The sequence below is a fragment of the Marmota marmota genome, unplaced genomic scaffold (genome assembly GCF_001458135.2).
Source record: "Marmota marmota marmota unplaced genomic scaffold, marMar, whole genome shotgun sequence".
NCBI classification, from domain to species: Eukaryota; Metazoa; Chordata; class Mammalia; order Rodentia; family Sciuridae; genus Marmota; species Marmota marmota.
In genome coordinates this window covers 24,271,916-24,297,698 of record NW_026000019.1, presented here as the reverse complement: position 1 = coordinate 24,297,698, position 25,783 = coordinate 24,271,916, and the positions used below count along the sequence as shown (strand labels likewise).

The 25,783-nt window shown below is 58.2% G+C and overlaps 1 protein-coding gene across 1 annotated transcript in view; it reads right to left on the bottom strand.

Moving 5' to 3' along the window:
* Lmx1a (LIM homeobox transcription factor 1 alpha) overlaps positions 1-21,767 on the bottom strand; it is a 59,972-nt gene extending 38,205 nt beyond the window's left edge. The window contains exons 1-2 of the mRNA XM_048810228.1: positions 21,609-21,767; positions 14,129-14,202 (exon numbers count right to left, since the gene is read on the bottom strand). Of these exons, the coding sequence (XP_048666185.1) occupies positions 14,129-14,202; positions 21,609-21,767 (233 nt within the window). The remainder of the gene's footprint in view (positions 1-14,128; positions 14,203-21,608) is intronic.
* Between the last annotated feature and the right edge of the window lie 4,016 nt (positions 21,768-25,783).

The window sequence follows — 25,783 nt, the reverse complement described above, 5'->3', positions numbered from 1 at the left end:
GGGTTACTCAGTCTCCTCCCGGTCACTCTGATCAGCAGCAATCCTGGGTGGCCTATGGAAGACCTAAAACTGAAAGCGGATCTCTGGGGTTTCGCCTTAAGCTGCCTCCCACACGATAGTGCCTTTGTCACGGTTCTGGGACAAGCACTCACGTTCCCGAGAGCCATCTCTGAGGTCCGTCCTTTGCAGCACTTGTTTTACTATTTCCAAAATAAAGACTTGTTTTCCTTCCTAAAGTAATAGCACAATGGTGGGGGTGGGTTCTCTGAAAAACACTCTCTCTGTCCCCACATGCAAGAGGAGTGGGTGGACGTGGGAAGGTCAGGTAGTGTGAGGACAAAATGGCCACTGTGAGTGCGAGAAACTGCATGTCACTCTGCATCACCAACACAGAACCAGGTGGCTCCAGGGGCAGCAGCTTGCTCCAACAGCAAGCCCCCTCGGCAGGGGCTTAGCGCGTGTCTCCCTGCAGCCAGGCCAACTCCACAGTGGCCTGAGCGTGGCCAGCCCCCTCCAGGTGTCCCCATGTTCACTCAGCCGCAGCCCTTCCCAGCGCCCCTTCATTCACTCAGAGGCCTCCGCTGTGCACCCTGCGCACGCACGCCACACACTCTGCCCAACAGAAGGGGAGGGAAAGAGCCAGCTCCGGCGGCAGGCTCGCAGAGGCCAGTAAGTGTCCAGTGTCTGCGACACGCCGGGCACCGGCAGGCACAGACAAACGCCCGTGCAGCACCGTGGCCTGCCTGTGAGTGAGCCTCGTCCCTGGGGACGTGTCTTCAGGAAACAACATGAGAACAGGACAAAGCAACGCTCCGTGAACACAAAAGAGGCTGACATCAAGCCATTGTACGTTGACAGATCAGAACGTGCGGTCCCTTCCCAACCACGGAACCACACCAGCTAGGGCCCAAGGCCTCGCTGCGCGTGGTCTTTATCCTGGAAGCTTCCTGGAAGAACAGAAGACTTGGCCTACAGGGAAGAGGACGCGAAGGAAGCAGGTCCAGAGTGGCAGGAGACAGGGACACCACCCCGACGCTCGGAGTGAAGGAAGCAGGACTTGAGGAAGGGAGTAGAGCCCGCTGCCACAGTCACACTGGGGACAGCTCCCAGGATGGGACAGTCTGCCGTCCTACCTCAGACAGGAGCCTGAGTCACCACCCCCGTCTGTCTGCCCTGTCCTGATGCGCCTCCCACTGCCTCTCAGCCCTAGAGGGGAGCTGGCGGCCACACATGGGTGACCACTCATCAGGTGCACAATGCCCCAAACCAGAGCTCCAGGCCCCAGCGCCCCCCCCAGTTGCAGGGTTTCCTCTGCGTCTGACCCTCTGGGCCCACCAGTCCTTTCACTCCCTCCTCCAGTGCTCGGCCAGGCTACCACTTCATCCCTGGCCCAAGTCCCCGGTCACCCTTGCCAACCTGAGCCACCTCATCCGTGCTTTTCCAGCAGCTGGTCAAAGCCCCTTTGTCCCACGCCACGCTCCTCCTCCCTCCCCTGGAATGGGCTGCCTGGAGGCCACGGTGCCCAGGGGCCGCCCACTGAGGAACCCCTGAGCAGGTGGCAGCAGCTGGGCTGGTCTTTGCTCCCAGCCTGCTGACCTCCCGCTCTTCCCTTTTAATCTACCCCACTCCACAACGCCCCCAAGTTGAAGGAGCTCAGCAAAGAAAGCCCACCATGTTGACCCAGGAAGGCCGCAGGAAGGCACAGGGGCTGCCTGCCCGGGTCCTGCTGGGGTCCCCTGGGGATGACGACCTGAAGGGGCCAGCACTCGGTTCCTGCGTGGCCTCTGGGGGTTCTGATTCTGAGCCAGGTTAGCCTCCTCACTGCCTGAGCACCCTCACCACCCGGGAGTGCTGGAGGCACACAGTCCCCCGCCCATGTGCCAGATGTGTGCACAGCTGTACCCGTGCCCTGTGGTCCCAGCTGTCGGATGCACGGCTCCCACACCTTGTTTTCTCTCAGGCTCAGACTAGCCAGGAAAAGGACTTGTTTAAAAGTCCAGGTCATAATTAAAATACAGCCTGTCTCCTCTAGTGTCCTGGATGTGTCCCCATGGTCACCTCCCCTCTGAATGCTAATGAGACCTTGCCATGGGCTCTGAGCCTGGCCGGCGGCTGGCCCAGGGCGCCCAGCCCCTCCAAGCATGCATGGCCATGCCCGCTTCCCCTAAATCTCCTCCCCCTCATCTCACTCCCTCACCTTCATCTTCCCAAGGAAAAACGGCTGTGCCCATTTCAGAGACCCAGCCCTCAGGGCCACCCTTCCTGGACTGGTCATCCCGGGTGGGACAAGGCAGGTCAGAGGCGGCTGCCCCTGTCGTTGGAGTCCTCATGCTCTCAGGCAGCAGGCTGGAAGGGAGTGGCCTTGGTGGGCGTTTGGGGAGTGTGGGGAGAAGCCGCTGGAAGGGCGCCCGGCACCTCCGTCTTCTCTCCCTCCTCTCCTCCCCGCCCCTCCGGCCCTTGCCCACAGGCTCCTCCAGGCAGGAGGCAGAGCCCCCCGGCACTCACCCGGTGCCCGGCTCACGCCTCTTCTGGTACAGCCACGGTCCTGGTCACAGGCCCTCCACGGCCACCGCTGGCTGAGCACCCCACTCCTCCCTGGCCGTGGTGGTGCCCATCCCAGGACCAGTAAGGACCGATGAGGAAGTGGTAGGTGGGCCTGGACAGGCAGGTCAGCCGCTGACCCCGCTCTGTCTTTTGACCCCCTCGTTCTCCTTCTTGCTCCTGAGAAGTTCTCGGTGCTTGAGTTGTCCAGAGCCCGTCCTGGGAGATGGTTCCTCCTCAGCGGCAGAGGCCCTGGTGTCCAGGACCCTGGCTCTGGCATGACCTCAGGGCACAGCGCCCTGCTCCTTCGACAAGCCCAGGCCTCCGTCCTCGACCACCAAGGGGCAAGGTCACCCAAGGTAACAGCCCTCCTCCCCTTGCCTACGTAGGTGCTACAGGGAAAGACAAAGACCAAGAGGAAAAGCCACTGACCAGGGAGGGAACAGAGGAGGTGGAGCAGGGTGGGCTCAAAACAGCCTTTCCTGGGCCTCATCTTTTTTTTTTTTTTTTTTTTTGGTACCAGGGATTGAACTCAGGGGCACTCAACCACTGAGCCACATCCTCACACCAAGTTTATATTTTATTTAAAGACTGGTTCTCACTGAGTTGCTTTACTGAGGCTGGCTTTGAACTTGTGATCCTCCTGCCTCAGCCTCCCAAGCTGCTGCGGTTACAGGCGTGCTCTCATCCATTTTTAATAAGCAGTGCTGCCCAAGGCAGACTGTCCAGGAGTTCAGGGACGAGCAGAAGTGACCCTATTCCCAGCCCAGGAGGACTATCCAGGAGTTCAGGGACAAGCAGGAGTGTCCCTGTCCCCAGCCCTGGGCAGACTGTTCAGGAGGGTAGGGACTCCAGGCCTGACAGGTAAAGGTCACAGCAAGAGCTGCCAGGCCTGAGTCCTGGGCTCAGGGTAGGGTGTGCATGCGCCCCGTCACATGGCTAACTGTGACGGCTGACCCCAGGTGTCGTCTTGACAGCACTCACGGACACGCAGGAGCTCTGTGGGGAGAAGGCAGTTTGAGGCGAGGACTAAGGAACGTTGCCCGTCCGTCGTGGGCACCATCGGCCTGGGCTGGGCTTCCCCCTCCAGCTCCCCGGGGCTGCGGCCTCAGGCTGAGTGTGCTGCCCTGCCTCAGGATGGCATGTCATGGGAGCCCTGTGACCTCGGGAGCCAGGTCCCCTGTGAAGTACCCTCTCGGTTATCTGGCTCTGCGCTGTTGTTCTGTCTCTCTGCAGAAGCCTGGCTAATGTGCCCAGTGAAGAGTTCTGCAGGTGTGCCGAATGCCCTCCTGTCTTCAATCAAAGGGAAACCAAGAGGTGAACTGAGGCCTGACTTCCCCTCCAGGTCAGTACACTGCCATGTCACTCGTGAGTGGCCATGGCTTCCTCCAGTCTCCCTAGCCCCTGACCCAACTCCCACAAGCCCCATTCTCCTCCCTGCCCTCCTGGCTGCTGCCCACTCCCCCATTTAGGAACAGCACAGATGAAGCAGCCTCCTGCCCCTCAGAGCTGTCCCAGGGCCAGGCTTCAGGCCCTCGAGGGACAACAAGAACAAGAGGGGCGCTCCAGAACTCCTGACCCCAGGCTGTGTCTGGAGAGGCCAAGATGGTCATTAACCTTGACCCAAGTCCTGCAGACTTCAAGGGAGATTCCTGAGGCCTCCACACCACACCATCAGGTGGAAGGAGGGAGGCGGGGATCTTGATTCCAATCTGAGTTGTGTACGACACTGTGCCCCCTTCAAATGATAGATCAGAGCCATCTTTGCCCCCGGCAGTAGCTATTGCAGATCAGGCCCCATTTCCACACTGAAACTCATCCATCAGGTGTGAGGAGCCTTGGTGAGGAAGCAGAGGGTCTGTGCTCGGCTTCCCCCCTCTCCACCAGGGGGCAGCATGGCGACACTCGCCAAGTGCCATGTTGACTTGGTAACTGAGGCCATCCTCGCAAAGACAGGGACTGGCCAGGAGCCAGAGATGTCTGCAGGCAAGTCTGCTGCGGGGAGTCTGGGAGAGCATGTGGCTGAACTGAAGGAGAGACGGTGGGAGAAGAGCTTTCAAAGGCATGGGGAAGCGCAAGGTGGCTTGTGGCCTGAGCAGCGGCACATGAGCCGCCTTGTCAGCTGGCTGCAAGCTGTCCTTGAGGCTGGGCAGCAGGCCACAAAGAGCGCTGAGCACCGCGCGGCGGTGGGAAAGTCTGCAGGCACAATAGCAGTGGCAGGGTCTTCTGCAGGAGACAGTCTCAAGGCTCACAGTGGAGAGAAATGGAGAACAATACCAGGCCAGCGGGGCCAGGCAGAGCCGCTGCCCCCCGCGGCTCCAGGGGAGCGTGGGGAGGCCCGCACAATGGGCTGGCGGAGCGCAGAGCGGGCTGCGAGGGTGATGTCTGCATGCCCCAGAGGCGCCGGGAGGCCTCATCAGGAACACAGGGCTCCTCGCCTGTCACAATGCCACTGCCAATGGGTGGTCACCCTGCAATGGTGGGCAGAGTTCTTGTTCTCACAGAGCCTCTGTCCCCGTCGGGAAGACACGGTGGAAAGCCTCTGCTTCTTAAGTGTCGTGGATTCAAATCTCAGCTTTGCCTGTAAGCCCCTGAGGGAGTTGCAGACTCGTTGGGGGTCTCGGCTCCTCTGTCTGCAACATGACGTCCCCCATCTCAGGAGACACTTTGGAGGTTAAATGACGTGCTTGAAGGACCCAGTACACGAGCTGCCCTCCGTCAGTAGCTTCGCCCCTGCACTGAGGCCAACGTACACACCTGCCCATGAGAATACCTGAGACACTTCCAGGCAGCCCGCTGGCCTACACAGAGCTCGGTGGCCTCAGGCCCTGGGCTTCCTCACCAAGAAACACTAGGTCAGACGCCAACCAGCCACCGCACGGCACTGGGAAGAGGTCAGCAAACACGAAGGCCAAGCACTTGAGAGGCAGCCCTGGCCCTGGCCTTCCCTGGGCCACAGCAAATATTGACCCACCGCCTGCTGCTGAGCGACACCGGTGGCCACCGCCTGGTGCCCAGCATATGCTCAGGACATCAGGGCGCGGGGGCTGGCCTTGCAGGCCAACAGCTGCTCCTTCTGCTCACAGACACCGTCGGGCAGATATCTGGAACAGAACCTTCCCTACATCATTCAGTGCTCAGGTGTCGGCTTCCTTCCCAGGCTGCTGACCACGTGCGGACCTGCATCGGGACCCCCAGCTGTCCCCAAGACATCCGTCACCTTGCCCCTCATCTTGGAAATGGAAACCCAGGCCCCAAAAGAGCTGTGGCCTGGACACAAAGAGAGCCAAGACTGTTGCGGGACCAGCCAGGCCTGAGGCTCAGCCAGTGGTGGAAATAAAGAAGCCAAAACCCGAGCAGAGAGTGGACACAGGGGACAGTGAGTGTCTCCTCCTGGCAGCTGACTTTCCATCTGCTTCCCCACCACCCAGGAGGCCATCTCCAACCAGGCTGGATCCCGGAGCTGGGGCCATGTGGCACGGCCTACGTGGCAGTGTCCTGGGTGTCATAGACACGCAAGCACAGCAGGAGACAGAGAAGAGACACAGGACAGCACACGCTCAGGGAGCTACCGCTTGGTCTCCTCTAGGAATGCCACTGTCCCTTCCCTACCCTCGCGGCCTCCTGGGACTCTCCCAACCATCCCCAGCAAACACGGCGCAGGATGCGGTATTCTTAGCTGATACTCTGGGCACAGATCCCTATTGTTCCTCCATTTTTGGCTGGGCCGCATGGCACGTGGCCAACGCAATGGACACTCCTACAAAGAATGCGCGTTTCCTGGCTGCGCGGGTGCACGTGTGAGCGCGTGCGTGACGACAGCAAGGACAAGGGCGACACGGGTGGCGTTTTGATGGGAACGATTCTAGGACCCCGACAGGGCGGCTCTGCACGCTCCGTGCGTGCTGCTCATTTTGGTCACTGTCACTTCATTCATGAGCACCGTTGCACCATAGTGAACACGAAAAGCAGAGACGCCTTTTGTCACAACCCAAGGACTGCCCGTAGCAGCCGCTGACACCAGCAGCACTGAGTGGGGACAGAGGTGGGCGGAGACCAGAGAGCACATTCCCAGCAGGCTCGGTGCCCTGGCATCTCCACCTGGCGCTGCCTGCCGTGGGAAACCTGCTCTCCAGGACCACCCGCCTTCCAGGGGAGGCAGAGAAGACGTCCACTGACAGTCCATGAAGGAAGCCCACCAGGGCCCTGAAGGGCTCTGCCTTCCCAGCTGAAGAGAGGAACCCTCTGGTCATCGGGTTTCCAGAGGGCACTGAGCCTGAGAATCACACAGGTCAGTCTTGTAGGACATGGGGTGGGGGGCAGCGGCAGCTTCTTTCATCTGACCACTGCCCTCCTCCCGTAAGGCCTGTGCCAAGGACCCTGGCAAGAGGCAGGGCCGGACCCTCCACATAGCCCCTGCCCGAGCATCTCACGCTCCTCGCAGCTCTCCTGAGGGTGAAAGGGAGCTCCCAGGGTGGACCAGCACCAATGGCCCCACCCTGTGTCTACACTTTTGAGTTGGCCCTTCCTGCTCTCCCACTCTCCCACCGTCCACCTCAACTCCCTGCTTCCCATCCACAGCTGGGTGGCACCACACCTGCTGGGGTGGCACGGCACAGTCAATGCCACTCACTGTCACAAGGCAGGGGACTCTGACTTGCCCTGCCCCACCAGGAGCTGGCAGTGCTGAGCGCAACCGGCCAGTCCCAGAGCACAGTGCTATGTGGTCCACTTGAGGATGAGCAGGCAGACTCAAGAGGCCCAGGGAGCCAGGAAGAGGGGGCACTGGGTGGTGGGCAGGGTCACTTGTGTAACAGGAAGAGGCCGGATGGGTGACAGGAGCAAGCACTGAACGTGTTCCGCGTCTCCAAAGTGAACACACTCAGCGGTGGAGAGGCTGAGGGTACATGTTACCACGACCACTTAAAGTTCCACAAAACAGAAAATGTTAAGAACCTGGAAGGTAAAAGATCTGTGTTCACACTCTGCCTCCTGCAACCCAGACCTAGGTCGCTGTGTTCCCAGCAGCTAGGGCAGCCCTGCCAGGTGGCACGTAGGCGGCTGGGTGGGGCTGAGGGACTGGGGATGCTGGGAAGGCCGCTGCTTCCCTGTGAAGGGGACAGACTCGCCCAGTACCTTTGGTTAGCTCCTCATCTTTTCTGCCAGAGTTAGAGTTCAGCATGCAGTGGTGACCAGCACCTTGGCTCTCAGAGATCATAAGCTGTCCCCCACGGACACAGAGCCAGAGAAGCCAGGCTTCCTGAAAGCTTCCTTGAGAAGAGGCACCAACCAGACTCTCGGTTTCTTGACTCCATTTTAGTGAGAAAAACGGAAAGCCCTCTGGATGAGCCCACTGCAGTGAGAACGCAGTCAGAGGAAGCCAGGGCAGCCTTGCTCAGCCCGAGGTGCTGGCCGGCTACAGGCACATCCCGGCTGTCTGCTGCCTGCCGGTCCCGCACTCCTGTCTGGGCAACTCTTCCTCTGGCCTGCTTTCGTGGTCTTATTAGCGCTGCAGAGTTATGCCTAAGGCTGGGGCCCGTGCCGACGTCATCACACAGGCGTGGAATAGAATCCCTCCGCCGCCGCCCTCAGCTCACAGCGCACAACACGCAGCGGCCGAGCTCTGAGCCCAGGTGCCCAGCGACAGACCAGCGGATCAAGAAAATGAGGTCTCTACAGACAGTGGCGCCTTGCTCGGCCCTCAGCAGGATGGAACCACCCCATCTGCAGGCGCGGAAGGGACTGGAGACTGCAGGGCCAAGGAGGCCCGCCAGCCCCAGAGGTCCAGGCACGGGCTTGTATCACGGCCCACTAGGCAAGAGCTTTCCAAGTCCGTTCCACGTGTAGTGCTCCTACTTCTCCGATGGACCGGGTACCCACTCTTGACCCATTTCCTCCACCACCTGTTTCCTCACTTCTCCAACAGCTTCTGTAAGGAGTTACTGCTGGTGGCGACCTCCAGCTCCCCTTGTGAGGCCAGCCTGGTCAGCATGTGTCCTGAGCTCCCCAGCAGGACTGCCTCCTGCAGACCATCACAGCCTCCACGTGGCTCAGGGCCAAGCTGAGCCTTCACCAGGATCTGACGTCACCATCGCTGGGCCTTGGCCCCTTGATCTCGGTTTCCTCCTACCTCACTGGTCCCTCTGTGTGGTCTCCGTGTAGCTCTTCTTCGTCTTGGTCTTCTTCCCTCACTGAGTGCCACCCTTGGTGATCTCACTACAAGCCAAGGCTGACTTTCCCGCCGCCTGCCCACTCTCGCGAGTCTGCCTCATAGCACACCTATCTACAGGTATCTCCACCCGGATTTCTTTCCTGACAGTTAACTCCTGTTATTTTACTTGTGCCTATTTACAGGGTGAAGAGCATGCAACCATCAAACCAGGGAGCTTAGCATTTCTGATTCCTTTGAAAACACTTCTAAAATTGTTTGATTGACACATAATAACATGCACATCTATGGGGTACAGTGTGGCAGTTTACAATCTAACTATTCAAAACCAAAAGTAGAAACATAGGATCCCTGGTTTTCCAACCCACCTGACCCTAGCTAGATCTGCTCCAACCACAGCCCCTCTCCTCTGGTAGAGGACACCTGCATCTCTCCTGCTGCTCAGGACCCCAATCCCAGAGTCGCCCTGACTCCCGGCCACTCCCCACACCCAGTCAGCCAGCAAGCCCCCACTTGGCCTTCCCAGTACACCCAGAGCTCCCACGAGGCCCTCGCTGTGGCCCAGCAGCCTCAAGGGAGAGCCGTCTGCTTCCTCTTGCACCTGCCCAGTGGCCTCCCACACAGCAGCCAGGGTGAGCCCACCGAGAGCTAAACCAGACCATGCCACCCACCTCGACTCCCCATCTTACAGGTGAGGAACAGAGACCCTGCAGATCCAGGTCCAGGAACTGGCTCCACCCAGCTAGTAACCAGAGAGGCCAGGATTGGGCTGGGCAATCAAAGCTGCCCTATGTCACTGTGCAGCCTAGCTCTGATGGTCATCCCAGTCAAAGGGTAGGATGGGGCTTTGTAAGTTGGAGGCCCTATGTGACTACAGTGTCACACTACCACCATTGCCAGCCCACGCTCTCGAGAGGCAGAGCTGAACGGATGAGGTCATCCACTACATGGAGATGCTTTTCCAGGGAAGACAGGCCAGAGGAGCCTCCTCTCCATGAAGGAGAGCCCCCTGGAGATCCAAGACCTGGGCTGGATCCCCCGCAGGAGAGCATCAGCCTGGAGAGTCTGCTGAGATGAGCACAGGGGGCTGGACGAGTGGGGAAACCAGGGGGTGTTGGCAAGTGTGCAGAGCCAGTGGCACCCCTATGCCAACCAAAAACCTGCCATCTAATTTCCATTTAGGAGGCCTTTCCTATGCTCCTCTCCCTGCCCAGCTCTATTCAGAGGGTTAGAGAACAGGGATGAACAGGAGCTGCAGACACAAGGACCCCTGTGAGACGGGTTCCGTGTGCACGGACGGAGCAAGCGGCATGCAGGCTGGCAAGCCCTGCACACGCCACACGCTCCCTGGATCGGGGGCTGGGGGCTGCAGAGTGTGCTACAGCCAGAAGCTTTCAGACCTCCCACCAAGGAAATGAATAGTGGCAGGCTGGGGTGTCCCTTGGGGTGTCCCAAGCCAGAGGAAGTCTGAAGAGAGCAGAGCTTTGGAGGACCTCTGTGCTCTGCTTAGGGCCATGAGCTCTCAGAACCCCACGGCGGGACGGAGGGAGCCCAGGTCAGCCACACCCCAGTCTCTCCAGCCTTTCAGATTCCAAGTCACAACTCTGAGAACAACTAGGAAGGTGAGGATCAGTCCTCCCAAGTCAAAACTTGGAGACAGGCTCCAGGAGAACCGCCTGCACCCTCCGGGGTTCTGCGACCGCCCAGCACCAGGCGGGAGGCAGAGGAGCAGAAGAGCATGAGCTCCGGGAGCGCCTCTCCAGCGTTCCCAGGCGGCAGGGCCAGACCTCTGGGAGTCTCTGTTTCCCGGGTCCTGCCATCAGAGGTACTGTCTTAGTCCTGAAAGGGTCATCCTGGCTGCTGTGTGGAAGACGCTGACCCCAAAGCCAGGAAGAGGGGACCTCCCTAGCATGCACACCCCCCCATTCAAGCAAAGGGGCCGTTTTAGGCAGCTTTTATGCTGCTGTGACTAAAAGACCCGGCAAGAAGATTCTGGAGAAGAAAAAGCTTATTTGGGGGCTCAGGGTTTCAGAGGCTCAGTCCATAGACGCAGGTTCCCTCCCCGGGGCTCCAGGTGAGGCAGGACATGATGGCAGAGTGTGTGGCAGAGGGAAGCAGCTCGCATGGTGATCAGGAAGCAGAGAGAGACTCACTCACCAGATACAAAGTACAGACCCCAAAGGGGTACACCACCTCCTCCAGCCACACCCCACCTGCCTTCAATTACCCCCAGTAACACCCTCAGGGGGTCAATGTACTGATTGGTGGATGCTCTCGTAACCAGTCATTTCACCCCCAAGCCTTCCGGCACTGTCTCACACGTGAGCTTTTGGGGGACACCTCACATCCAGGCCATGAGAGGGACTTCATAGGACTTCATACCTAAAACAAATACTGCTCATGCTGTGGGTGTCGAGGCCCCGGGCCAGGTCCTAGGAGGTAAGTGTGAACAGACCAGGCAAACTCCCTGCCCTCGGAGTTCACGTTCAATTAAAAACCTACAGATACCAGATAAAACGTCGGATGATCACAGTGGACACACAGAGGCGTAGAGGATGACCGGAAGTGCCAGGGCACCTAAGGTTCTCAGGGAAGAGCTGATTTCTGAGCCAAGACCTGAAGGAGCTGGTAAGGGAGAGTCAGTATCGAGGGAAGAGCTGGCACAGAGAACAGGTGCAGAGGCCCCGAGGCTGCTGCACACCCGCCCGCGGAGAGCAGCAGAGCCCATGGGGCAGGGGAGCCCGTGGGGCAGGGGAGCCATACCAGGGCTGGAATCAGAGAAACCAGCAGACCAGAGAGGACTTGCACCATGGGCAAGGACTTCACTTTTCCCCTGGAAAGTCCTTTTGTCCTTTGAACATGCCAAGAGGGATGTGCAGTGGAGGAGCAGGAAGTGAGTGCTCCCAGACTCAGGGTGGCCACCCACCAGGCCAGGTCGGGGCAGGAGGAGCACTGAGCCCAGACTCAGGGTGGCCCAGGGCAGCAGGGCGGGCAGGCACCAGGAGAGGAAGCCTCTCCCAAGAGTGCTACTACAGGGAGATGGGGCCAGCGAGGAGGGTCTAGGGCCAAGGGTCGGAGCAGTTCCAGGAGGCCGGCTGCAGCTGGAATGTTTGGTGTGAGGGAAACTTCAGGGTGGAGGAGGGAGGGTAGAGCGAGGTAGGTTGGGAACGGGCACCTATGCAGAGCTCCAGGCCTTGCTTAGGGCAAGGGAAGCCTCCTGCCTGCTGAAGGAAATGTGGCCACTCCGTGGAGAGCGGTGCCGTCTGGGCCACTCTGGACGGCCTGATCTGACCACGGGAGCCCAGCTGCAGCTGACATCTGGCTGTAATTCCCAGGGTGTCTTGCTTTGCCAGGTCTCCCCTCCTGTGGAATGTCCGTGGAGTGGGGCTCAGGAGGGAGCAGAGCGCCTGGTAAGCTGAGCCCTGAGCTGAGCCACACACACGCGGCCGGGGCCTTGGGCAGGTGCTGGAGGTAGTGGGACTAACCTGCATGGTCGCTAGGAAACCATCCCCACACCAACTGCCAGTGCACACAGGCAGTAAAGGAGTCCGTGTGTGTTCACATGCATTTTATACTCCTGGAGGGGAACCCTGGTATGGTGCAAGGAACACCAAAAGGCCTGGTTTGAGTCCCCCTCTCTCACTTATTAGCTGCGTGGCCTTAGCTGAGCTACTGAACCCCTCTGAGCCTGAGACTCTTCGACTGTAAAAAGGGATGCGATATCCAGACCACCAGTCACCTCTGCAGGTGAGCAGGTAGCTCTCGAGTTGGCAAAGCAGCCCCTGGCTACCTAGACGACCAGGTCTAGCTGTCTAGAACTGCTTCAGTTTCATGAAACATTCTGGAAGCCACTGCGAAGATCATGAGAAGGGTCACATACAGCCCCCAGGAGGGGCTGGACTTTCTGTAACTACACACTGGACAAAAGCCAAGGACCAGGTCAGAGTGAAGCCCAACGCCCAGGCTTGTGGTCTCCTCCAGAGGCCATGCCCCTGTCCTCCCCGCTGAGCTGCCCAAGGCTGCCAAGAGCTGCCCAGATGAGGGTTTCTGGTTGCAGCCCCTACGACCCTCCCCTCCCCCAGCTCGAGTCCCTGGGAGCCCCTGAGACAAAGGAGGGTGAGATGAGTGAAGACTCCATGTGAGGACGGCCTGGAGGGTGTGGTCACCTCAGAGCATGGGTACTCTGGAACACCCTGCTGAGAGCCAGCTTCCCTTCCCTGCTGCTGTCCAGGATCTACTGCCATCCTCACCATGGACATGGCCGCCAGAGCCCAGCAAACTAACAAGACAACTGTGAGCACTGTCTGGGTCTCAGCTTCGCTGGACAACTCCCCAGTAGCCCTCTAGATCCCTGTCCAGCAGACCCTCCTGTGATGACAGAGACTTCTGCTCTCTGTACTGTCCAGTCTGATAGTCACAAGCCAGGTCCACGGGCCTCCGAGGAAGGCGCACAGAGCCCACCCTACCCCCTCCTCCTGTCCTCGCCCCAAGGTCAGCGCAAGCCCTGCAACCCCTAGGTTGTCACCTGGGCCTACACAGCGCTCCCTGTGGCTCCGGTGGGCACACAATGAGGATGACCAGAGCCGGGGAAGTCAGAGGAGGCTGGGAAACTCCCTGATGGGGCGAGGCAGGAGGTGCTGCCCAGGAAGGGCCAAGTCGAAGGACAGCCTCGAGCCGCAAGCACCCAGCAGGCTGCGGAGAGGAAGGGCCATGCCAGGGAGACCCAGGGAGCCCGAAGTCAGGGGTGTGTGGAGCTGCCCTGGCAGGGGCAGAGGAGCTGAAACCAGCACCACGCTTCCTGCAGCACAGGAGGGTCTTGAGTGCAAGCCCACTTCAGCCTCCATTTTACAGACACGAGGAGTCTGGGCACTTCTGGGCAGGGGACAGGGTGAGGAAAGCATTCTGCTGGTCCAGGGCTCCTGGGCCAGCACACAGACAGAGGTGAAGGGCTTGGGAGGGCATCCCCTCCTTCTGCCCTACAGGAGCGGACCCAGGTGGTCAGCACACAGGCTGGAGTTGCCTGCAGCCCCCCAGTGGTCGTGCCCACCCTGCAGGAGGGCCTGGCTTTGCAGGAGCAACGTGCCCCCCCCCCCAGGACGGGCCCTGCTGGTCTGAGGCCTTCTCTTCTCACTGTGCCCTGGGGTGGACGAGTGGCCCTGTTACAGCCAAAAGGACAGGAGCAGGGTCTGCCAGAGGCTTTTCAAGGTACATTTTCCTCCATGCAGATGAAGCAAAGGGTGGAGAGCCACACAGGGCCAGCCTTCCTTCCCACCTTGGGCCTGTCAGTGAGAAGGGGAGGCCAACCCACAGGCACTGGACATGCTGGACGAGGACCCAAGGCCCTGAGGACAGGAGGGGGAGTGGGAAGAGGCCAGGCCCCGACACTGCTGCAGGGCTAACCCAGTCAGCAGCACGCACCTCCAGATCAGGCTACGGGGACGCATGGCAGCCTGAGCCCTCCTCTGGGCTTTCTGTTCCTCGAAGCCCAACACCTGCCAACCCACAGAGTGACCAATGAGTCCTGCAACAGGGCCTGCCAAGGCATGTGCACCCTGAAGGACATCCCTCTGTTGAAGGCACAGTGTCACCAAGACAGAGGAGCAAGGCCACCACCGTCAGAGATGTCTGTCCCCATATCAGAAGCCAAAGAACAATGCTGTCCCCTTGCAGCTGGGCAGGGGCAAACATCCGGCAGGAAGAGTCTGTGCCAAGCAGAGAGAGGGCTCGGGGCCAGCTGAGCCCTGCACAGCCATTCAGCTGCCCACGAGCCTCAGTGTTCCCTCCTGGCCAGACCTGGGCGAGGCAGCAGGTACCTCCCCAGCCACATGCCCACTGCCCACCATGCTTTACAGACACAAGAGCAAATCCCACCTATGTCAAGGTCAACTGCAAACACTTGCTGCTGCAGAGAGCTCCATGTGTCCAGAGACCCAGAGACCCAGTCGCACGGGTGACTGAAGCATCAGCCACGGTCATTCAGTCCTTGAAAGCAGCAGGGCCTCACAAGGGTGGCACCCGTGCCATGGAAGACACCCTCCTTCAGGGCTGCTCCCCCCTCTGTCCTCTGGTCTGCTTCCTCTGGGCTCAAACCATGCACACTCCAGATGTGGCCCCTCCCTCAACACAGATAGCGGGACCACTACAGGGAAGCCGAGGACGGGTGGGCAGGAGGGGGTGGACTGCAGAGGAACTCAGCAGCTGCGGGGCCCAGGGCCCTGGCGGGTCTGCTGGAGCTCTGCACAGGGCCTCTGAGTCACAGTCACTGATGATGTGGTTTAGGAGAGGCCATGAGGATGGAGCTGGGGCTGGCGGCCCTCAGCTCGATGCACCTGGGGAAGTCCGCCGGCAGCGTGGTCAGCTGGGAGGAAGGAGGCCTAGGCTGCCTGGAACATGCTCCACGGGTCACAGAGGGACACTATGAGCGCATCCCTGCAGCATGAGGCGGAAACAGGACCGCACCACATTCCAGGCCTCCCAGGAGAAGCACCTCCTGGACTGAATCCGCGGTGACTGGCTGCTGGTGCGAGCTGGGAGCGCTTGAGCCTGTGCCGGGGCCAGGAGGGGGCAGCTCCTCGGTGAGTCCCAAGGCAGAGTGTCTGGCTGACAGACCCTCCCCAGCAAGCTCTTGGAGGAGGAATGGGTGAAGCCAGCCTGGCCCCTTGGAGGCCCTGCCAGGTCTAGTGACAATCCCCCCACCCGCAGGCCTTTTCAAAGGTGAGCAGCGAGTGGCCTGTCAGAGCTTGCCCGGCCATCTTCCTGGGGGACCAACACCAGAGGTGGGCATCTCTGAGAGCAAGTCCCACAACACCCGCTCTCTGTCCACGCAGAACGATTCATGTCGCCATTCAAATGCATAGTCTACTTGAAGGGGAGAAAAAAGGTCAAAAAGGTCAAATCAAGCAGTCAGGGGTGTCTGCATGTCTACCGAGGCGACCTCACGCTCTTGCCTGGCTCCTGGACACAGGGTGCTGACCTAAGTCTCCTGTCTGTCTTCTGATCTGAATGTCACCCCAACACTTTGCTGCATAATATCTTACTCACGACAACAAACGTGCACCAGCCACTGAATTAAGGCACCTCGTGCTACATACAGATCTCCCCAAAATGCACACTGTCCCTTATCAGGACAAGCCACTGGAGGCCAGAGCACATCACTGAGAAAGGCCAAGTGCCACACAGGAGTTGGAAAGAGCTCAGGGGGCGTAAGAGGAAGTCAGGGGGCATCCAGTCACGGTCAGGGGCTGCTGGAGCACAGGCACACCCCGAGGCCCACAGAAGCGGTGCCATGAGGGCCGGAGACGGGCAGCCAGCCTGGAGCTCACCTGATGCGTGCCAAGCGCCTCGACAGCACAGGCCGGGCATGAGTGTCCCCACTTTACAGAGAGGCACCCACAGACTCTTTCTGCTCTACTGACGTGTTGTCCCCGGGGTCCTCGAGGGTGCAGCCACCTGCCAGGGTCCCTGGAACAACCTCTCTGCTCTCCTCCTTTCAGATCCAACCGTGGCCCCCCCCTCAGCCCTCTACACAGGTGCACACACACACTGCCACTCTTGTGTGCGAGGGGTACTTCACCTCCTGCTCGGGGTCACGCCACGGTGTTTACTGATAACGGTTCACCTCTCACCCCCACTGTCTCTGGAAGAACAGCGTTCATCTCTACAGCACAGGGCCTTGTGTACAGTCGGCGATTAATAAAAGTGGGTCAGAGTGAATGACTTCCGACTAAACTAATTTGGGGTTTGAATTGTGGGCAGGGAGACCCAGGCTTGTCGCTGATTCCAGGAGCTAAGGAGGACCACACTGCCCTTGGCTATCCACCTCCACAGGGCTGGGCTCCAGGGAGGAAGAGTCACTGCAGAAATCAGAGGTGGGTGGCAGCAGGGCTGATGGATGGCCACCACCTCATAAAGAGCTGTGGGACACAGTCCCCAACAGCCTCAGGGCCGCTGGGTCCCTTGGAGCTTTATGGCCCTGTTACCATGGCGGTCAGATGTAACACCGTGGAGGAGCCCTGGGGGAACCCGTTCACAGGCACCAGTGAGCCCACGTGCCCCCTTCTGCAGGCGGAGGTGGAAGCTCTCACGAGGCATTGGGGCGATTAACTACAACAAGGTACTGCCCAGACACGCCTACGAAGCCAGGCGCGGGGCGGGGGCCAGCACTGCAGGGATGCCCATTGCCTGGCCCGCCTGGGGGACCGGAGCTCCAGCACCCGCTTGATTGGGGGAGTGTGGGTCTTCTGCACCCACCCAATTCAGGGGAGTGTGGGTCTTTGCACCCGCCTGATTCAGGGGAGTGTGGGTCCTTTGGTCTGTTTCGGCTTTCCACTTCAGCACAGGGTTGCAGGAGCTCGGGTTAATGATGGAAGGAACCCCACGGTTTCCGATAAAGGAGGCCGCCCCGCCCGTTGACCCAGCTCAGCCAGCCAGACTGACAGCTGAAATTGCCGCTGCAGAGCATCGGAACGCAGGGCTCCCGGCAGGCAGCACCCGCAGCCCCAGCACTGGGTTGGCCTCTGCCAGGCCAGTGCTTTGCTCCTGGGTCCCTCCAGCCACTCTGGACGTTGCTGGTCAGTACCGTGATGGCAGTTACTCATTAGCAAGCGTGGATAACAGCCCCAATAAGCAGCAGTCTGGGCCTCACAGGAGACAGTGTGACCGATCATTCCCATTTGTGAGAACACCCCAATAAAAATGTCAAAGGTGTCACACTGAGTCTGTCGGGGTAACAGTGTGACTTCCAGGTAACTCGTATCCTTCCTTCCTGAATTCCTGGACAGGGTCCCTTCTACCACACTCTGTCACAGGCCCTGGTGTCCAGCAACTCCACAGCCCCTCCTCTCTTGACAGAGCAAATCCAGACACAAACACTAAGTAATCCCCCTCCAGGGAAGGAAGAGCCGCTACATGGGCAGCTGGGTCAGGCCTGGGCTGGGAGCAAGTGCAGGGACACACACAGCGTCCAGCAGAGACACGGGGCCTCTGGTCTCGGAGCACGCACAGCGTGGGTGCATGGGTGCCTCTGTCCTCCTGGGATCGGAACACCAGCCAACTCAGAACAGAGCAACCGGTGCCAGGCAGCAGACAACCACGGGTGTGTGGGAATGTCCCCGAGGCTTCACAGGGGGACGCCAGAGCGTGAGCAAAGGAATGCGTGCCCCAGAGAGGCTACGGGCAGCGGGAGGAGGAGGGGGAGGCTGGAGACAGAGGCCCGGGAGAGGAAAATGGGCCCTGGCCTCAAGCCCGACAGCCCATCTCTGACTCCCCTTGCCAGACTTGACTCCCGTGCCAGGCTTATTTTGGAAAGGCCTCCCTGCCTCTGCTGACTGACCAGACCCTCAAGGTTAAGAGCTCTTTAAACACACAAAGAGTCCAGCCAGACAGCCATGCCCAAGAGGCAACCACCTTCCCCCGTCACCCTCGCTGTCTTTGGAGAAGCCCTCACGGGTGTGCAGCTGCGGGTCCCAGGAAAGGTAAGTCTGTGTGACCCAGTGATTGACAGCAATGCCACTTCTCAGCCCTGTGGAGACGAACCCTGGGGAGGCCTGAGGGGGCTCTTCCTTGGTTCAGATGAATTGCTCAACTCTTCAGAGAGCCTGGGAAAAACGCCTACGTCCACGGAGCTGAGGAGGAGGGCAATGTTAATAGACAATGCACGTGTACCGCCTGACAGAGGACAGAGGGCTGCACAGGCGTGCCACCCGTGGGTACGGTGGCTAGGAGAACTCCAGCTTAGAGGAGGAACATGCTTTGACAGCAAGAGAGGCAGAGGGAGGGACCCAACTGAGCCCCAGATTTGGGCTCTACCATCTGTAATGGCCCCATGCAAGGGCCACCCTGGCCGCCCCATGGCCACAAGCAACTGGCAGAGTGGATCCAAATGGGCGTTGTGAGCTGCATACAGGTGCCAGCTCTGGAGACATCATTTCACCATGGCACAGAAATGGCGTGTGCCCGGGGCGGGCTCTGTGGCTGCTGGCAAGAGGGGCCAGTGGGCAGGGAGGCTGGTGTGCTGGGGGTGGTGAATGGTGGACAGGATGCAGGGCCGGCCAGGATGGGAAGACACTGGAGACAGGAGCCAGGGGTCAGAGGGGCTCCGTGGGTGGCATGTCCAGTCGATGAAGTTGTCTTGGCATCTGCCCACCTCCCCCCAGCCACAGGGCTCGCTACCAGGAGCACCAGCTTTGCACGGGCATCTCTGCCAAATCCTCCCCATGGGAAGGGGCATTGCAGGGCCGGGCAGGCGCCTGGGAGACTTCAGGAGCCGTGAGCCGAGCATCCAGCCCTGTGATCTGTCAGTCGTGGTCTGCGCTGGTCTCACACGCCTCGCAGCGGGCAGATGGATGCAGGTTGGAGACGGACTGACCCAGGTCATCACTACCCCATGTGAACCCCTGGAGCTCCCGACTGCCAGGAAACCCCGAGCCCTCCTCTTCCCACTGCTTTCTCCAGGCTCCAGGTTCCTGGGCGCTCACTCCTTCCATCGAGGCCACAGGAAGTCGGCTCCTTCTTTGGGGTGCACTGAACCCCTGACCCCCACAGCACCCTAAGTACCCCTCTGACCCCTGGCTCCTCTCTCCAGTGTCTTCCCACCCTGGCTGGCCCTGGGGCAGACACCCAGCCTCTTGCATTTTGCTGGATGATATAAATGAAGAAATAAAGTGGGACTCTCACCCAGGGGTGGGAGGTGGGGCCTGTGGTTGGTCTGTGAACCCCCAGATGGTACGGCTTTCTGTGTGTTTGTATATTTCTGGGAATAACTGTAGTTGCTGACAACGCTGACCAGGTGTGTAAGTCGCTGTGCTAAGGGCTTAACACATGATTGCTAATCCAATCCTCACGCCTAGGAGACAACTGGCTTTGCCTCCACTTAAAGGTGAGGAAAGGGAGGTAGCAAGGGCTCGAAGGACTTGCCCGGGGCTGCCGAGCTAGGGAGCAGGGGAGCCGGACTTCCAACCCAGGCCACCTGCTGCAGAGCGCACAGCCTCACCCGGGGCCTCTTCTAGGAGCCTCTTGCCAGGGGCGCCGCGTGCACGGCTCTGGCGTACTCCTGCAGGGTGAGGAGCTGCGCTGCGCCCGCATGTGGGAGCGCCCAAGCTGCTCTCGGAGGAGCTGCTCCCTGCCGACAGGTGCCCTCCTCTGCAGTTCTGTCCTCGATGGATCCTGTCACTTCTTCTCAGCACCTACGTGATGCCAAGTGCTTCACCAAATGCTGCCTTTGTGTGACAAAGGTGTCCCCTCTGCAGCTGGCTGTGCTTCCTCCCGTCTCCCTCCTGTCCCCTGCAGCCTCTCTGAATCTCACTTGCTCCCTATACCCCGGGGCACACCACCGGCTTCCTGCCTGCCCCACGGTTTGAGTGGCAGTTGATGGGAGGTGGCAAGACTGTCTTCTCCTTCTGCCCGCTTGCTTCCCAGGGACAGGGATCCCTGGAGAGAGGCACAGCACATGCCCGGTCTCACCCGAGAAGACTTGCCAGCCAGGCAGTCGCTCAGACAGGTCCAAATTGAGGCGTGGAGCATTTGCCCTGTACCTGGTGCTGAGGTCCCTGAGGGCTCAGAAGGCACAGGCAGGAGCCCCACTGTGGCCAGAGGCGGAGGCAGGATGCCTGTTAAACAAGACCCTGAGGGGACCTTGGCCCTAGACCCCAGATAAGAGCTATCTGGGCAGGCTCTGCTTGTGAGGGTCTTTTCTGGAATTCAGCTAGAGAGTGAGAATTAAACATCCTCTAACAGTTGATGTTTTCCTTTGTCCACAAGTTCTAGAATAGAATCAGGAGCCTTTTAATTTTGGGTTACAAACTCACCCGATTTGTCCATGGAGGCTGTTATCCTCTGACAGGGACTCCGTGGTGTGTGAGACATGAACAGGTGGGGACTCCATGGGTGGTAAGAGGCCAGGTCTCTAGAAACCACCCCTGTGGCCAGCAAGCACTGGCCTAGTTGGCTTCCTGCTGCTGCTGAACCCAAGCTCTGTCCCCAGTTCTTAACGAGGGTCACAGCTATGCACTTCCAGACCCAAGTGCATGCTCACCTTCTCCACCTACAGGGTACCTGAGAGAAGATCCGAGGGAGAAGCTGGTACCACACCCTCCCTGAGAGGGAAGGTGCCATGCAGGGTCACCTATTCTCCCAGCAAAAGCCCTACCTCTGAATCCTCGTCCCCCTTCAGTTAGAGGGGCCGGTGCTGCCTGTCCAGAGCAAGGTCACTCAAATGCTCACATGTCCAACAGCCTGCAGAAATGGTGTGGGGAACACTTACCCTGCTCTTAGCATTTCTGATATAAAGATAACTGGCATTCACGGAGACCATAGTTGGGGCCTATTCGACAGCATCTCTCCACATCAATAAACATATCAACCTCCCCAAAGACCCTCGCTCGAGTGGAGATTTGGGAGGAGGGCTTGAGCCGCCGTTTACATGACCCTGCATCTCCAGGCCCTCCCTGGGGCAGGCCAGTGCTCGTTTTACTGCCTGGCAACCAGACTGGGCCTAAGCTTGCTAAAATATGAGTGTTTTCTTGGCTGGAGTAGCAGAGAGCCTGCAGCCCTACAGAGAGAGAAAAATTGAACACACCAGGCCGTGGCTCCAGAAAGGGGAAGAATTAGGCTTCACACCGAGCAGGCTGAACCATGGCATTCTTCAGATAATGCTTAACAAACCCCCAAACAAAGGCAGCCAACTTAGCTGCATGTTCGTAAAATGTATTCTCAGCAGATTCGAGCCTACTGGAGCGCCGGGCAGCCCCGCAGCCAGGTCCCCGTCCTGGGCTTCCCGTTTTTCCGTGCTACTCCCCTTGTCTGGATCCCAACAGATTCTGCCAATCAGAATTCCTCACCTCGGGCTCAGGAGGGCTTAGCAACCAAGGTAAATGGTGGGGCTTTTAAATTTGATCCTTACCCTTAAAAACAACTGCTCCCCGCAAGCACCCCACGCCGATGGGCCGTGACCCAGGCCAGTCGTCCTCATCGAGTTGAGGGCCGACTTCTCCGAGATGAGGAGGTGCAGAGCCCCACTCACCTCCACAGCTCTCTGTGGGCTGCCAGGGTTGCAGTTCATGTCTACCCATGATGCACTGGGCTCCAGCACCACGATCCTGAAGGCTCAACTAAGGTTTTACACACACACACACACACACACACACACGCACACACTTGTATATGTGTGTGTATACACATATTTCCTTTGCCATTCTTTTCTATCACCATGGTTATCATTATTGTGATCAGGTTTGTGTACCTAAAAAAGCCAACTTGATAAACAGGAAGACAAGCTTTTGTGGTTGGGTCTGACTTTCTGTGCAGAATTTTCATGGCTGGTAGAAACAGTAAAAGGCAAGGCTTCTGTGTGCAAGACCAAACGCAAATCTTGCTGAACTTCAGGATTACTCCCCCGCAGGGTACTGCGTCAATCTCTCACCCCAAGTCCCAGGATCTGTGCCCTGGGCAGGCCCCTGGTAAGAGTTACTCAGGGGCAGGAACTCCAAGTCCACAGACCTTACATATAAAGTTAACACAATCACCCTCTCCCACAGAAGGCAGGGCTCCTCTCCCACAGAAGGCAGGGCCCCTCTCCAGAACATGGAGAATCAGCCCTGCTGGCCAAAGTCCCCCTGATACCCCTTGCTAACTCTGACCTCATGCAGGATTCTGCTAGGGACCTTCGCCCCTTGAATAACAATCCCTATCCCTCCCCGCACTCCCATTCAGGAGGGAGAACAAAGTACATTTAGTGCCTCTAAGAAAGCAGATGCCCAAATGCAAGATATGCAGCTCTGAAAACCTCAGACCCTCCCGCTCTTGACCCTCCTGCATGCGGCCCCTTCCCAATGCTTGTCTGCACTGAAGGTGTCCTCTGGGAAGACACCTCCAGCCCCAAAGCACAGTCTAGGATCAGGGTCAGGAGCTGCAGTCGGCTTGGACTTGTGGCCTAAACTTTGATTGAGTCACGTCTGGTAGACTCCAGTGGCGGCCACCACAAATGTGGAGGCCAGGAAACATGTCAAGCATAGAGTCCAGATCCATCCCAGGAGGCAGAAGATTCTGAGACTGCTGGGGGTGAAGACAGGGGCATTTGCTTTAGGGGAAGGGTTTCAGGCTGAGCACAGCCCACAAGAAGCAGGCTTTACACACAATAGCTACAACTGTAGGAAAAATCAAGGCAGCATGGGTGTGAGCAGCAGCTATTTGCAAGACCACCCATTCAGTCACACATACGTGTGTGTGTGTGAAAACACAAGGCACTGTCCTTTGAAAATGATGCTATCTTGTTTAGCATGCAGCCTCACCAGTGTAAAAATCCAGGAGTGGCCTGTTGGCTGGTCAGCAATTCCATTGATTCAAGATTGTCCTGTGGTTTAAGAGTTTTTCTCCCCCTAGAGATAAGGAAGGGTTTTCACTGAGAAGTCAGCCTCCCTCGCAGCCCTGGTGACCAGTGCTCCCAGGTGTGCAGTGGCAGGCTGTGGACAGGAACATGCCCAGGGCAGCAGACAAAAGGAGCAGAGTACAGTCCAGCCACCTCTGCGAACAGGTGTCCCTGAGCCCCCACCAAGTTTCTGCAGCTTCCCTCCCACTCTTCCAGGGAGTCCCTTCAGACCCACCCACACCTGCACAGGTCCCGGTGTCTATCACTCCAAACTCCAAGCTCCCACCAGCTGCCTGCTGACGTCCCCTGTGGAGGCCATGGTGCACATGAAGTCTCAGTGGCCACTGCTCTTTGCACATCCTCTACCCACCCTGCAAACTGCCCATCAGCCAGCTAGTTGGTCACCATCTGCCTAGCAGCCGCCTTGAGCTCCTATCTGTCCCCAAGCACCCCCAAGCCCCCAACCAGTCCCGTCAGGCCTCCAAGTCCCCTCCACCGTCTCTCCACCTCTCACGTCTCCACAGTCGCTGCCTCTCTGGTCTTTCTGGGATGTCAATCAGCTGTCCCTCTGCTGTGGCAAGCCCCCCAGTGGTTTCCCAAGAACTTAGAATAAAAGCCGGGATCACTGCTCTGATCAAAAATCTCCGATTCGATCCTCGCTGTCTCCAAGAGCACTCCGAGGCACTCTCCCTGCCTAGGGCAGCTCCAGCACAGCTCTTCTTTCTGGGCCTCAATATGCAAGCTAGTTTCCAACGCAGGGCTTTTCACTGGTCAGATTTCCTGCCTGAAATAACCTTCTTTTCTTCCCTGTCCCCTTCTCCTTCCTCCTCCCTATCCTCCTCCTTTACACAACTGGCCCTGGGCATTCAGCTCTAAGTTCAAACAGGTGTCCCTGATCCCCCAGCCTAAAGCACTGTCTGGTCTCTTGACCATATACCCTTTACAGTTCTTTTTTTTTTTTTTACTTTTTTTTTTATTTATCTTTTTTTTTGGGGGGGGGGCTACTAGGGATTGAACTCAGAGGCATTCCATCCCTAAGCCACATCCCCAGCCCTATTTTGAATTTTATTTAGAGACAGGGTCTGAGTTGCTTAGTGCCTCATTTTCACGGAGGCTGGCTTTGGACTCATGATCCTCCTGCCTCAGCCTCCCGAGCCACTGGGATTACAGGCCTGCACCATAGTGCCTGGTACTGCTCTCGTTTTCTCATGCTGGCTTGATTCCTCCGACTCCACCACACCCACGAGCAGAGGAGCCCCACTCATGGCAGGGTTTCAAAGCATGTTCAAATGCATGGCTCTTCTAACCGATGAAATCATACAAACGCACTCCTAGTCATAAACACGTAGCTCTTGACACGTTGGAGAAAGTGTCTTTATTGTTATCACTGTGCACAAGGAGCAGCACAAGTTAATGCTTTCATTTTAGTTAATACCATGAGACAGAAGAAAGAAATGGAGAAGAAATGATAAGACTTCCCCACCTCACTCCAACCTTTAGCACTTACAAACAGCTCCATGCTCTGTTCAGACATGAACGGACTTAAGAAATGGTGTAGAGGACAAAAGACCTAAGTCTGCATCTGGGCTCAGCCGATCACTACACAGGGATGCCAAGTCAGCCACACCCCCTCTCTAAACAAGCCAATTACTGCACGGGGATGACAAGTAGGCCACACCCCCTCTCTAAACAAGCCAATTACTACACATTGATGCCAAGTAGGCCACACCCCCTCTCTGAATAAGCCAATTACCACACGGGGATGACAAGTAAGCCACACCCCCAGCTTTGGTTTTTTTTCTCCTGTTATGAGAATATCTTCAGCCCTGAGCCTGACAGGAAGGCATGGAGGACAGTCAGCCTATGACAGCACTCTGCGAATGTGCATTTGGCGGAGGAAAAGTGTGGCTTCGCCTTACTGAGACAGGAGGACTTTTCAATGACTGCAAAAATCCTCCTGACTGCGGATTTCGCTGGGTAGCATCTGATTACCTTGGCTCAGTGTTTGGAGTTGAAGCAGAAGATGAAGAAGGACGGACTGCGAAAGAAAAATTGTGAAGAACACGTCCTGACAACAGTGAAAGCTCACTCTGGGAGGCAGAGCTAATATTAGGAGCGAGCCACAGGCAGGCTGCGGCGGTCAGAGTTAATTACAACCCTCGGCCTTTTCCGTGCGGCCTACCCTGCCCCCTGGGCTGGGATGCCACCTCTCCATCTGAGCTGGCTGATATTGCCCAGCAGTGATTAGAATATGCCCACAGGGGCTTTAAACTTCCCTCCTCTAGTTAAACTGTTTTCTTGCAGCAAGATTTATAGGCGCCTTTTCAGAGCACAAGCGGGTTGCCACTGCGGAAGTCTGTCCACTTGAAGCCCTGGTCGCCCAGGGGCCCCAGCCCTCTCCTGGGAATAAAGGCAGCCTCTATGTGGGTGATTGCTTCCTGTGCAGAGGTGGCATTAGGTTTCCCGATCTCTGCCCGATCTGCAACAGCCACCAGAACCAGGAGCCACAATCAGAGGAAAAACAGGCTTGAGGTGGCCTTGAGAACAGCCAGAGTGCCCCCACACTCCCCATCTGTGAAATGGGCTTACCTCGCCAGGCTCTGACAGATGGGACCGGCGGGGCATTTGGGAGAACGTCATTCACACCTTGACCATGCATCCCTCCAGGGCATCAAATGCAAAGGAAGGGGCTCAGCCTGGTGGACCTGGAC